Source organism: Artibeus jamaicensis, unplaced genomic scaffold (assembly GCF_021234435.1).
Source record: "Artibeus jamaicensis isolate MK-2021 breed Jamaican fruit bat unplaced genomic scaffold, CSHL_Jam_final contig_445, whole genome shotgun sequence".
Taxonomy (NCBI): domain Eukaryota; kingdom Metazoa; phylum Chordata; class Mammalia; order Chiroptera; family Phyllostomidae; genus Artibeus; species Artibeus jamaicensis.
In genome coordinates, this window is record NW_026521832.1 from 188693 (window position 1) to 203490 (window position 14798).

Sequence of the window (14798 nt, forward strand, 5' to 3'; positions counted from 1 at the left end):
ATGGTTCGGTTTGGGAGAGCAGGGTTGGAGACCGAGCCCAAGTCGCAGCCAAAGATTGTAGGTATTGCGCCTCTACAAAGGCGAAGTGGGGCAGGGCCACGGGCGGAGTTTTAAGCCCAGTATCAGGGTTTTTGTCTCGGATAGAGCAGGAAGGGACTTGGGGACAGTCGGCACTGCTTTTGACAGCTTTCTCTTTGTCAGCCGCAACTGAGTGCGGTGGGTTCGGAAATCTGTACCCCTCTCTCTGCGCGTTCCAGTCCTCCACCTCCTCACTCGGCCCCGAGCCAACCCGTGGCTCTGGCCCTGGCCATGAAGCGCATCTTCTGGTCCAGCTCACAGGGGGCAATAGGTGCCAAAATTTCTGGGAGGATGGGCATGGGGTTGGGGTCCAAGCCCTGTGGTGACAGAAGTCTTGAGTCCTACCGCCCTGCACCATTTGCCTTTTGTCTTTATCAGTCTTTCCAGCTCCTTCACTCTTGCAATGCAAGCCCATCAGTCCTGACTTCCTTAAGACCCTGTTCCCCAGCCTCTGGTTAACCTCTGACCAACCTCTGACCTCCCTAAGGTTCCTTCCCTTGACCCTTCCTTGTCCTCCTATCATCTACATTCCCAACTTCTGATGTTTCTTATAGCCCTGACCCCTCTTGAATGACCTGTCCTTTACTTTTGCTTTGTCTCTTAATACTGAACCATTCTCAAACATCTGCTGAGTCTCCTGGCCCTGCTCAGCTTCAACTTCCATTATATCTCTGAAGTCCTGCCCCACGGTCTCATTTTCCAGCCCTGTTCTTTCCTCACAGCCCTCTCATATGGTCCTATTCTTGTTGTTTCCTCTCAGCCCACCAAGTAGTCCCAGCCCCATACCTTCCCCTAGCCCTTCTTCATAGAATCTTCTCTTTCTTCACTCCCATCTCACCCCATGCCACTTCCACTCCCATTCTCTCATTATTACCACTGGTTCTCACACATCACTCCAAACCATTTTCTAATTAGTGCTCCCATAACAGCAGCCTTCTTTTGTTCTCCCCTTCATCCTCTGCTTCTCTCTGCCCAGTGGTTTTTCAATTCCACTTTGCCCCAACCTGCCTGCTCTCTGTGGGTTAATCTTGCAGTCTAGCCAGCCTGACAGGCACTGCCAGAGAAAGGCACAGGTGCCTGACTGCTTCCCACAGACCTACATAAGGTGCCTGCACTACAGTGCCTGGTTATCAGACTGATCCTTATGCTAGTCAAGGCCTTCTACCTGCTTCTCCCAAAATCTTTCTTCATTCTAAACCCTCACCCATTTGTTTAGGGCTTATACTCTCTGCTCCTTTTGACCGAGTTGGGGAAAGGTGGTGGTGAGAAGAGGAGAGTGTATTCACTTTGAGAGTTCCCAGAAGCCACTCTACTCACCAAGTTCTCCCAGAACAAAACACAAGGAAGAAGATTACAGCATGTAGTGGCTTAGAGAGAGTATAATTTCTTCTTCTCTGAAGATCTGTTACAGAGAGCCCCCCTATCAGGGGATGACAATTTCTGTGGAGATGGGAATTATGGCTCATTGAGAACTGAAGTTGCTAATTACCTGTAGTAATATTTCTTAGTGGTGCCATTCATAAGGAATCGTGAAAAATGTTTAGTGTACTTTTCATGGGCAGGCCACAGAAGCCTGGAAGAGAGCTGAGGCAATATGAGGAACTCTGTTGAGGCCTACCCTTGTCCCACTTTAGTTTCTACACATTGGTCAATCAATCAAAAGGCACTCACTGAATAACTATTATGGCTATCAGAAAGGGAGGCTACCCAGACTCTGTCTTAACTCAAAATGGTTTTCTTATTCACATGGACTCTCCCTGGATCTTAAAAATTCTTTACATTGCCCTTCCCTATCAGGTTTGTGTAGTCTGCATGCTCCTTGGGAATGGAAAAACTATTTGATTTTCCCTAACTCTCCAATCCTTGGTCAGTGCCTTCTTTTCAAGATGCTATGGTGAGCCATGGACTGAATGTTGGAATTTGAAAGTATTCCTCTGTCCTTCTTCACCCCAGCTCTACAAAGGTTTTAGCTATGAAGAATTTCTACCCATTCTAAACTCTTCTTAGTGTAACAAAATTATAAGAAGTAAACTGGGTGGATTTAGAACTATCTAGCTGGAAAGAAATCTGTTTCCTCAGAATGGGATCACAAAAAGCTTGATAATAGGCCTGTTTTAGTTGGAAAATATTTCTTCATAAAATTTCCTCATACTTCTTATGATAAATTCCTCCACTCCCTTAGTAGCCAACCACTCTGGGCCCGTTTGTCAGAGAAATAATGTGATAACATTCCTGGCCACTCCCAAAGCTTGGCTTCCCAGTGATACTGGAGATTGCTTCTGTTTATCCCCACTCCCACTCCTGGGTTCAGGGCCATCATCCTGCACTCTCAAATTGAGATAAGGACTAAAAAACCAGTGACCATTTTTAAATTAATCTAAGCTATCCAGAATATAAGAAATTCAGCGAACAATCAGAAACCTAGCTTTTATAATCTCATTTTATTTTAATCAAGTAGAGGATGCCTTTGAGGGTGTCTTACATACTATCTTACTCTGCCTTTGTAGGAAGTAAACCAGAAAATAGCTTTAAACAGTTGGAACTGAATTAGTTTACAGAAATGTCAATTGCATTAAAAAGTTAAGAGTCATCTCTTGGTTCCTTCAGTGCAGCCTTTCTAGTTCCATATACCTGTCCTACAGCAGTAGCCACTCTTTCTCCACTGTGTGCTCCATCTTTTAAAAAATTTTTTTAAATATTTTATTTATTTATCTTTAGAGGGGAAGGGAAGGAGAGAGGGAGAGAAATACCAATGTATGGTTGCCTCTCATGTGTCCCCTGCTGGGAACTGGCCTGCAGGGAACTGGTCTGCAACCCAGGCATGTGCCCTGACTGGGGATCAAACCACGATACCCTGGTTTGTAGGCCCACTCTCAATCCACTGAGCTATGCCAGCCAGGGCTGTGTGCTCCATCTTGATAGGAAACTTAAAGGCCCACAGCCAGAGATAAGGAGAAGCTGCAATTACTTTTTTTTTAAAGGCACTCTAATTTTTTTTAAAGACTTTATTTATTTATTTTTTTTAGAGAGAAAGGAAGGAAGGGAGAAAGGAAGGGAGAGAAACATCAATGTGTGGTTGCCTCTTATGTGGCCCCCACTGGGGACCTGGCCTGCAACCCAGGCATGTGCCCTGAGTGGGAATTGAACCAGCCAGCGCTCAATCCACTGAGCTATGCCAGCCATGGCTCTAATTTTTTTTTTTTTTTTTAGCGAGAGGAAGGGGGGCAGAGAGAGAAACATCAATTTTTGTCGTTTCACTTATTTATGCATTCATTGTTTCTTTTAACCCTCACCTGAGGATATACTTATCGATTTACAGAGAGAGGAAGGGGGAGAGGGAGAAACATCGATGTGAGAGAAAAACATTGACCAGCTGCCTCCCATACATGCCCCTACTAGGGATCAAATCTGCAACCTTTTGGTGTACTGGAGGACACTCCAACCAACTGAACCGCTCAGCCAGGGCCATTGATTGATTCTTGTATGTGTCATGACTGGGGATTGAACCCACGACCCAGGCATATTGGGAGTACACTTGAACCAACTGAGTTACCCAGCCAGGGCAGGACTCCCCCTCACCTTTTAATTTTTTTAGATTTTATTTATTTATTTCTAGAGAAGAGGGGAAAGGAGGGAGGAAGAGAGGAAGAAAAACATCAGTGTACAAGAGATATATCATTCAGTTGACTCTTCCATTCCCCCAACTGGGGACTTGTCCCACAACCCAGGTATGTGCCCTGACTTGAAATCGAACCTGAAACCTTTCAGTTCACAGGCCAGCACTCAATCCATTGAGCCACACCAGCCAGGGCCCCTCTAATCTTAACTACAGATATACAAAGCTTATTCTTGCATTTGAGTCTGCTGATTAATTTGGCGACTGTTCTCTTGATGATAATCCAGTGCCTCAATATCCAGTGGGTATTGGGTGAGCAATGGACTGGATCATGGAATTTATAAGTGTCTCTCTGTCTTTTTTCACCTAGTTCTGCAGAGGCTTGGTCATGAAGAATTTCCACCTGTTTTAAATTCTTCTTAGTATAACAAGATTACAGGAAGTAAATCAGGTTGATTTAAAATTATCTAGCTGTAAAGAAAAGTATCTACTTTGCTTGGAAACACCTTTACTATATGTACAGCCTGGCTGTTAAGCATTGGCTAATATGAGCAAGATCCCTTTCTCCCACTCCCCTGTATGGAGAATTCTGAGCCCAGAAATATCCAAAATGTACCCAGCAAGGCTTGAAAGGATGGGGATTGGAACTAACATTTATTGTGTACCTACTATGTGACAGACACAGTGTTAGGTAGTTTATATGATGTTATATCATTAAAAAACTGATGTTCAGAGAAGTTTTTACATGCCTAAATTCACAAGGACAGAAAATGTTTGAATCAGGATTTTAAACAAAGGACTTCACATTGAGGTCAGCTGATGACAATGTCCTGTGCTAGAGATGTAGTTCTAGCTCTCTGCTTTTTCTGATGGTGACCTGGCACCCAAGAGACATTGGATAATGTGTTCTTACATCTCATTCTGTTGGTATAGTCTGTGGAGTAGTCATTTTGCTTATTTTGTCCTTTGAGAATGAATCTGTTTGGAGACTCTTCATGTGCCTGAGAGTGGATGGTTCTGCCCTGGAGGCAATCTTAGACTGTATATCTGGAAATAAGTAAAATATATTCTATCATTCTGTAGTAGTGTGACCTGGTGGTGAGAACTAGGATTTGGCATTAGGTGCCCTGGACTCTAATCTCAGTTTTCTCATCATTTTGTGGTATGTCTCTACAGTTACTTAATCTCAGTGTGCTTCAGTTACTTCTTCTGTCAAATATATAAAATAATATCAGCCTTAACTACTTTCCAGGGATGTTGAGAGGCTAACTGAAATAGCACTTGAAAGGGCTGTGACTCTAGGAAGACATCGAACCCAATTAAAAAATGGGAAAGGACTTGAACAGACACTTCTCTAAAGAGGACATACAGAATATCCAGAGACACATGAAGAGATGCTCAATATCGTTAGCTATCAGAGAGATGCAAATTAAAACCACAATGAGATACCACTTTACACCAGTCAGGATGGCTATAATAGACAAAGCAACAAACAACAAATGTTGGAGAGGGTGTGGGGAAAAGGGGGACCTTAGTTCACTGTTGGTGGGATTGTAGACTGGTACAACCATTATGGAAAACAGTATGGAATTTTCTCAGAAAAATAAAAATTGACCTGCCTTTTGACCCAGCAATTCCACTGCTAGGATTATACCCCAAGAATCCTAAAACATCAATTTCAAAGAACCTATGCACCACAATGTTCATAGCAGCACAATTTACAATAGCCAAGAGTTGGAAGCAACCTACGTGCCCATCAGTAAATGAATGGATCCAAAAATTGTGGTACATATACACCATGGAATTTTATGCAGCAGAGAGAAAGAAGGAACTACTACCTTTTGCAACAACATGGATGGAACTGGAAAGCATTATGCTGAGTGAAATAGGCCAGGCATTGAAGGACAAATACCATATGATCTCACCTTTGTCAGGAAGCTAAAGAATAAAACAAACAAGCAAACAGAATAAAAACAAAGACGCTGAAATAGAGAACAAGTGGGCAGCGACCAGAGGGGAGAGGGAAGGGAACTTAAGGGGAAAAATGGGGAGGGATTTTGAGGAACAAGTATGAAAGACACAGAGATGAGGACTGGGGGGCGGGGGGGGGGGGAAATGGGAGGGAGGGGGGAAACCGGGCGGGGGGGGGAAGAGAAAAAAAAATGTACTTGAAAAGTAACTAAATAAAATTTAAAAAAAAAAAAAGAAAGGGCTGTGAGGAATTACAAGTGTTATACTGGAGTCTTACTTCAGAATTCATCTACCCTAGATAATTTTATGACTGGGACATTTAAAATCTTTCCTGTTTTTGATGAATAATTTGCTATGGCTATGTAAACAGTATTTGAGTTATTTGGCTTTCGTTGACCCTATCTATATTTTTTCACCTTCTCCCATAGCCTCTTTCTTGTTGAGATTATACCTCATAAAATGCAATGTGCAACTACTAGTCCCCCATCGGTTCCTGTTTTGTTATAAGGATACCATACACTTGTATAGCTCTTCACAGTTTACAAAAAGATTTTTATACACATTAGTTCATTTAATACTCACAACATGATGACGTAGTTATTACTTTCCACATTTTACGGGTGAGGAAACAGGTTACAGGTGTTTAATGGCTTACTCTAGGTCTCATAGCTGAGGAAGTATCTGAACCAGTCCCTGAACTCAGGCCTGCTGACAAAATTCCTCTGGGGCCCTTTTCACCATAACACAAATTATTGCATCCTCCCCTCCCCTCCCCTCCCCTCCCCTCTCCTACAGTAACTAGTATAAAGGGCACATGGACAACAACTAAGGGGGGTGGAAATGGGAGGGAGGTGGGGAGCACTGGGGGGGTGGGCTGGGATGAGAGTAAAAAACAGAAAATTGTACTCGAACAATAATTAAATAAATTTTTTAAAAATTAAAGAAAAAAGAAAGCAGGTAGCCAATTGAAAGGGATTTATTTTCCTCAATTCTTACATATTAAGATTCTGTATAAATTCTTTATCAGATAAAAGGATTCCATTGCTTAAAAAATAGATTGAAAACCAGTAAATTAAACTGTATGTCCAGAGGTATTGATTCTACTTCCAGAGTTCTATATTAAAAAGATGGGGCTGGCAGCAGCTGATTAAAAAAGAGAGGAGAGGAGGGGAGAGGGGAGGGGAAGGGAGGAGAGGGGAGGGGAAAGGAGGGGAGGGAAGGGGAGGGGAGATTATTAAGACTCTCCCATTCCTTATCCCCAGCCCTTCATCATTCTGCCTCTCAGCTTTGATTCTGGCAGGTTTCACCTGCAGCCTCCAAAGGCCTGACAGAATGTTTGACTATACTGCTTGCAAATGGGGCTGACATCAATAGCAAGAATGAGGGTGGTGAGTTAGACTGAGCACTGGGTTATACTGCTTGCCTCTCCCTCTACAACAGCAGTGGGGGCCAGTGCTGGGCCCTGCTGTAGGTTCCAGCTGTAACCCCCTGCTTCTCTTCTCATAAATTCTGGCCGGCATCCTTCCAGAGGTTCCCCTCCCTACCAGCTGGGTGTACTTTCACCCACCTCCCACCTCTACCATAGGTTCTAGGCACTTGTGGAGCAAGAATTTCTGGCCTCATATGGCTAAGATCGTCTCTCTCTAATTTACCTCTGATTATCTGTGCATCTCCTGCCTTCCCTCCCTGTGAGTCATTGGCATATATGGGGCTACGTACCTCCCTCATCTGCTCTTTCACTTTCCAGGAAGCACTGCCCTGCACTTGGCTACCATCTCCTGCCAGCCACATTGTGTCAAGGTCCTGCTCTGGGTAAGAGCAATCCCTTGATACTACTCCTGTGAAGGGAGGAAGTGGACCCAGAGTTTCTTAACTTTGTCTTGAAGTCACGACTAATATTTGATCAAATATACCCCTTATTCCCAATATGAGAGCTTGTAATAATTTCTTCATTAATTCACAACATTTATTTAACATCTACTATATGCAGGCACCACACTTAATGCTGCCCTTGAGAGCAGGTCATAAAGTAGAGTTGCCAATCAATATGCATATATTGAGCACTGCCACTGGCAGAGCCACTTCAAAGACTAACTGTTGTGATGGTGATGGGTGGGCAGAAGGAGGACAGAGGTTTTCAAATTAGAACAATATCTTACTGTCTGTTTTTGAGGTGTGTATAGTCTAGGCACATTTAGAGAAATATAGATGTGAAATGACATGTGGAAAATTTATAAATAATTCTCCAAAAGTACAAAAGGCACAGTTAAATAGACCATTGGGTGAATGTCTGTGAAAGTATCTCCTTTTGTTCTTCCCAACACTTTTCAAGTTTCCCAATTATGATTCTAAAATATCAGTCATGGACTCAGGTGTTATTTTCCCTAGTATTTTTTATTTATCTATAATCTTATTTTTCTTAGGCCCTAGGTTTAAAAACCAGGGTTGGCATTTAAGGCTGCCTATCATCCAAAAAATTTATTGGACTTGCCTAGCAGTTGAACAAAGCCATGGTCCTCTCAGCCCTCCCCATAGTAATCTGTAAGTTGGAGACTCAACAATGAGTATGGGATGAGAATGTTAACACCATGTTCCATGCTGTTTCCCTTTGTGGCTCTTTACAGCACAGTGCCAATGAAGATGCTATGGATGCAGAAAGTCGTAGTCCATTGCACTGGGCAGGTGAGTGCCAGAGGACTGGTGGGAAATAGGGCTGCAGGGACCATAAGGTAGGTAGGGAGAGGAACATAACATTTGATGGAAAGGGCAGGACTGATTACTAAAATTGTCAGAGGGGATTTTGGGTCATGGTCTGATTAGATATACTTCCTGCTTCCCTTTAACCCAATCATCCTTCAACTCTCCTTAGTCTCCTCTGGCTGTGCCTCAAGTGTGCTCCTGCTGTGTGACCATAAAGCCTTTTGGGATGTCCTAGATAATGTGAGTATCAGCTGGACCACTGAGCAGTGTTCTACACAGGGAGGCTATGTCTTCCTATGAGCTTGATTAGCCAAATTCTGTGATCAAATAATGTACAGTACCACCTTTTCTAACTCCTTCCCAACTCCACCCTGCTCCTCCTCCTCTTCCTCACAGAGAAGTTAAGCCTTATTTTCTTAAGAGCTTCTAACCCTTAGAAAAGGAACATTTAACCCCAAGACTGGGGGTTTTTTTCTGGAGAGGTGTGGGGAGAGGGGAGCTGGTAGGATTGTGCCAAACCCCTGGCTCCTCTGGCTTCTCATGAACCCTCTTTCCACAACCTGTGCAGGATGGACGTACACCCTTGATGATTGCCTCACTGAGTGGTCGTGCAGCTATCTGCTCACAGCTACTGCAAAGAGGTGCTCGAGTTAATGTTACAGACAAGGATGACAAATGAGCCTTCCTTATCTTCCCACCCCAAATTCAGACCTTGATCAGTCTAGGAAGGTACTGCCGGGCAAAGTGTGTGTGTGTGTGTGTGTGTGTGTGTGTGTGTGTGTAAGAAGGCAAGTTGGTCTCTGTGTTCCTTGTCTCCTTTTTTTTGAGTGGTGGTTTACAAGAGCTCTGCCAACTGCTTCACTGTTTTCCTCTTGAGGACCTGAGAAAGTTTTCCTTATACTTTTTTAATCAGCTGCTGCCAGCCCCATCTTTTTAATATAGAACTCTGGAAGTAGAATCAATACCTCTGGACATATAGTTTAATTTACTGGTTTTCAATCTATTTTTTAAGCAATGGAATCCTTTTTTCTGATAAAGAATTTATGCAGAATCTTAATATATAAGAATTGAGGAAAATAAGTCCCTTTCAATTGGCTACCTGCTTTCTTTTTTCTTTAATTTTTTTTAATATTTTATTATTTATTTATCTTTAGAGGCGAAGTGGGGGAAGGAGAGAGGGAGAGAAACATCAATGTATGGTTGCCTTTTGTGCGTCCCCTGCTGGGAACTGGCCTGCAGGGAACCGGCCTGCAACCCAGGCATGTGCCCTGACTGGGAATCGAACCGCGATCGTGTGGTTCGCAGGCCCGCGCTCAATCCACTGAGCTACACCAGCCAGGGCTTTTTTCTTTAATTTTTAAAAAATTTATTTAATTATTGTTCGAGTACAATTTTCTGTTTTTTACTCTCATCCCAGCCCACCCCCCCAGTGCTCCCCACCTCCCTCCCATTTCCACCCCCCTTAGTTGTTGTCCATGTGTCCTTTATACTAGTCACTGTAGGCTACCTACTTTCTGATGCTTCTGCTCCAAGGACTGGCATTTGAAAAGTTCTGGTCTGGCCTAATGCTTTGTCATTGGTTGGTGTTGGTCTATGTTTCTCCTGCCCACACTGAATGAGAGCTGATACTGTGAATGAGATTTCTGGAACCAGAACACTCTGATTACAGAAGGAAAGCCTATCCTCAGATTTGTCCTAACCCACAGGTCAGCTCTGATCCTGGCCTGTGAGAAAGGCAGTGCTGAAGTGGCTGAACTACTCCTGAGCCATGGAGCTGATGTGGGAGTGGTGGATAGCATGGAGCATGATGCTCTGTATTATGCTCTGCACACACAAGACAAGGTACTGTGCAAGCTGGTACCTGCTGTACAGCAGGCCCTGAACTGGTGGAGGGGAGGTAAAGCCAGCTCCCTGTTGTAACTTCAAAATGCTCCTTTATCGCTCAAAAAAACTTCTTAGATTTCCATTTGTTTCCATGGCAATATCCCTTCTGACAAATAATTGTCACTTTAGTCAAGAATTTACTTATTTATTGCTTCTACTATGAAATGACCCCAAATTTGCAAAAGCATAGTCACGAAGTTTCTTAATGAAGCCTTGTCTTTCACTAAAGGCAACTCTGGCTAGTACTATCACTAGCATTTCTGAGTTATAATTGTATATCTCTGTGTGTGGTTTCCTGGTCAATATTTCTCTCCCCTCGTAGACTGTACACCCCTCAGATGACAGGCCATTTCTGTTTTGTTTACCACTGATATCCTAGTGCCTATTACAGTGCCTGGCACAGTGTCCAATAAAGTGAGTAAACAAAAATGAATGAGCTGGCACATTTCTAGGATAGGGAATCAAGTTTGCTGGATTGAACAGGGGTGGCTCCCAAGATATGTGTGGTAAGGGTTATGACACTGAGGGGCCACTCCTCTCACTGAGAGTCTGAAAAAAGAGTGCAGGATAGAAACACATGGGACCTGTACCTGCTCTCATTTTCCTCATATCTTTTCATGTAGATCAGGAGCTAGTTCAACATCCAGATGTTGCAACTAAGGTAAGACCCTAAGTACTTCCCCTTCTGACCCACTGCAGGCCATCCCACTGGAATATCTTCCAGGAAGTGATCCTTGGGGGTGTTAAGACAGTCTAAAAGAAGAAAGGCCCTCCTGGGTCTAGGATAGCTTCCAGGCTTTACTTCACTGTCTGTTTTCTACATAGGCCTCTCCATCTGAGCCTCAGGTGGGTTCTCTGCCTAAGAGTTCATGGAGAGGAGAACCCAAAGAGGAGCAAGAAGAAGAGAATCATGGAGGCACATGCTCAGAGGCATGGAGGTGGAAGTATGAATATGAGCAGAGGGAAGTTTCTCAGTTGAAGCAGGAGCTGGTACAAAAAACAGAAGAGTGTAAGGCTCAATCTGCAGCCTACCCAGACCTGGAGAACCAGATTCAAGAACATGTGCAGGAGCTGGGGCTCCTCCTTGCCCAAGAGCCCATAGCTTCAGAAGGGCAGAGTTCTAGTATCTATCCTGAAGAAGATGGCATAGAGAAGGGTTGTCTCCTAGACTTGCTGGATGAGCACATACAAGAGTTAAAGAAGCAGCAGCAGGTAGTAATCACAGCCACAGCCTCAGCTAACCCAGTATTAGCTTCCAAGAAGACTGAGGATTTAGCCCAAGGGCAGATCCATTATGAAGCCCATGGTTGGTCCCAACCAGAAGAACAGGGGTCACCCCAGAGCCCAATGTCTGAGATCATGAGGAATGCCACAGGACAGCAACTGATCACCAACAGTGGACACACCCTTGGCCCTGATCATACTGATCAGCCACATGTTGACCAGGAGAGGTCACTGGCCCCAGGGGCTGAAACAACAGACACAGTGGCTGAAGCAGTGGGCATAGCAGCCATGAACCAGCTCCTGCTACAAGTGAGGGAAGAGTTGGCTGCAGTGTGGCGAGAAAAGGATGCTGCCCTGGGGGCTTTGTCAAGACCAGTCCTAGAGAGAGATCTGGGGACATCCAAGGCTGAGGCTGCAGCAGCTGCCTGGGGAGAAGATGGAGGCCAGGTTGGAGCAGGTGCTAGTGAGGCTGGATCAGGCAAAGGCAGGACTACAAGGGAAACATGTGGCCCCTGTCCAGGAGCCCAGAGAAGGAGCACCAAAGGCAGTCTCAGAAACCATCACCAAAAAGGGTGAAGAGAGGGAGAAAAGGGCTCCTGGGACCCACAGGGAGCCTCTAATGGCCCCTGTCAGAGAACAGATGCCTGGAGGAGGACTGGCAAAGGGACCACTGGAGAAGGAGGTGTCAGCACTGAGACTGAGCAACAGTTACTTGCTAGAGCAGTTGAGGGAGCTGGGGTGGGAGTGGCAGCAGTTGCAAGGGGAGCTGCAGTCCCTGAGCCAGTGGCTGCAGTGGGAGTTTGTGCCCAAGCCAAAGGCACAGGTCCAGCTCCAGCAATTGCAGCAAAGTGTGGGGCTGCTGACAAATGAACTGGTGTTGGAGAAGGAGGGCAGTGAGAAGTTGCAGAAGCAGCTGGCCTCCCAAAGCAGTGGCTTCCGAGGCCTGTGGGACTGCTTGCCCCCAGAGCTGGTGTGCAAAGTGAGTGGTGGGGGCACAGGTACTGAGTCCCTGGAGGAGCTGCAGGCCCGCATCAGCAACCTGGTAGACAGACACTGTGAGGCCCAGCAGGCACTGGCTAGGCTGGAGGAGGAAAACCAGTGGCTGCGAGGATCCTCTGCTCCACATAGGGAGCCAGGCACCTTCTCAAAGTTGCCAGCATCTTCAGAAGTGGCTGATTTAGAGCAAGACCTCAGAAAGCTTGAGGAAGAGCTGGGGGCTGTTCAGGCCACAATGAGTGGGAAGAGCCAGGAGATCAGGAAACTGAAGGAACTGCTCTACCAGGCAACAGAGGAAGTTGGGACTCTGGCTGAGGGTCAGGGAGGCAGCTGGCCTGCGGCAGCATGAGAGAACTTGGGGCTCGCTGGTGGCCTAGGCCCAACCTTGGGGTCAGGAACTAAAGGCTATGCTAGAAAAGTATAACACTGCCTGCTGGGAAATGGGCCAGCTGCAGGAGGCTGTGGCCAAGGAGCGCCGCAGGAGCGAGGACCTGGCTGCCAGGGCCACAGAACAGGAGCCACAGGCCAGCAAGATGCATGGGTGCTCGGAACAGTTTGAGGAAACAGTGGAGCTGCTGAAAGAAAAGATGGAGCATCTTTTGGGGACTTTCCAGGACAAGGACACCAAGGTGATCAGATCAGGTAGTGGTGAAGAGAAGTAGGGGAAGCTTCTATGTGTCTATGGGATTTGCTAACCTGCATCTACCTTTGGTTAGTCAGATAAATATCCCCTGCCCCAAAACAGAATGCCATTTATTTTTTTAAGATTTTAATTTTTTTTAAAAGATTTTATTTATTTATTTATTTTTGAGAGAGGGGCAGGAAGGGAGAGAGAGAGAAACATCAATGTGTGGTTCCCTCTCTGGGACTTGTCTGCAACCCAGGCATGTGCCCTGACTGGGAATCAAACTGGTGACCCTTTGGTTTGCAGGCTGGCACTCAATCCATTGAGCCACACCTGCCAGAGCATGAATGCCAATTATTAGCAATTTGTTTGAGTCTGAGGTAGTTTGGAGTTAAGATTGGAGGTAAGGTATAAATATAAGAGAACTTAGGTATTAAAACCTAAGAAGGGGACTTAGGTGTAAAAATTTGGGACTGTGGGTTCAGAAGCAGTGTGGTCGGGGCTACCACCCATGGAGTACTATTGTTTATTAGCATTTTGACTTAACTTGTGTGTATTAGTTTGAGTACAAGTCTAATAATATGGTAGGTTGCTGTGGTTTTGGTAGGGTTCTGAGGAGGTGACTCAAAGGCTGATTAATTGATTAAGAAAAGTAGACTAGGCTAAAGGCCCACTTCTCCCCTCCCACTTCAATCAGAGATTTTCAATGGCAAAGAGATCCCCAATGCAAAAACAGAAATTTGAAAACCACCATGTTAGGTGCTCAAGTTTCCTAAAAAAATCAACTTGCAAATGAATTTAGTAAATCTAGAACTTTACCTATGAAATGAATTCAGAAATCTTATACCATTTTGTGTACATGATCAAATTTAGAATGATTAAACAATATGGAAAGCAGGACTTCCACCAAGATGGAGGCATAGGTTGAGACACCGTGCTTTCTCACACAACCAAGTTTAGAGATGACTAAATATTAGCAACAGAAAACACAGCCAGAACACAGAAAATTGAACTTTTCGGAAGTCTGACAACAACAAATTGTTCAGCCTGACTGGTAAGAGAGGCGAAACCAGCAGCTGGCGGAGCGGGGTTGCACAGGAAAACTCTGTCAGACAGACTCAGGCGCGCAGTATCCAGGCACAGGGTTGGACCTGGTGGGTGACCCAGTGACCACGGGGAAACAGTGAGGGAGCAGGGCTGCGGGTTGACTGTGGTCGCGCATTTGTGCCCGGATAGACAAGCAAGGGAGTAGGCAATTGGACAGGAGCCAGCAGGCCCCAGCGGTGAGTGGCAGCGGAGGGCGCCGCCATTTCCCTGCTCTGACCCCGCCTCCACATACAGCATCATAGCCCAGCGACCTCAGTGGCCCTGCCCCGGTGAACCACTTAAGGCTCTGCTCTTCACCCAGGGTTGTGAAACAGCAGAGGGGGCTGCTATTTCCCCACTCTGACCACGCCCCCACATATAGCATCACAACCCAGCAACCTGGGAGTCCAAGGCTTCGCTCCTCATACATAACAGGCATGAACAGACCAAAAATGGCTCAAGAAGATCTCAAAGCCCCAGAGCCTATAAATCTAAGCCATGAAGAAATAGCAAAACTCTCAGATGCACAGTTTAAAACACTGGTGATCAGGATGCTCACGGAACTGGTTGATTATAGCCACAAATTAGAGAAACATATGAAGGTGAAACTAATTGAAA

At 45.3% G+C, this 14798-nt stretch overlaps 1 protein-coding gene across 1 annotated transcript in view; it reads left to right on the forward strand.

Annotated features, from left to right (window-relative positions):
- The window catches only part of ANKRD35 (ankyrin repeat domain 35), a 26492-nt gene continuing 11694 nt past the window's right edge, over nt 1-14798 (forward strand). The window contains 11 exon segments of the mRNA XM_053666190.1: nt 1-57; nt 6966-7053; nt 7413-7477; nt 8290-8347; nt 8535-8605; nt 8934-9040; nt 10072-10271; nt 10873-10910; nt 11075-11902; nt 11904-12776; nt 12778-13098. Of these exon segments, the coding sequence (XP_053522165.1) occupies nt 1-57; nt 6966-7053; nt 7413-7477; nt 8290-8347; nt 8535-8605; nt 8934-9040; nt 10072-10271; nt 10873-10910; nt 11075-11902; nt 11904-12776; nt 12778-13098 (2706 nt within the window).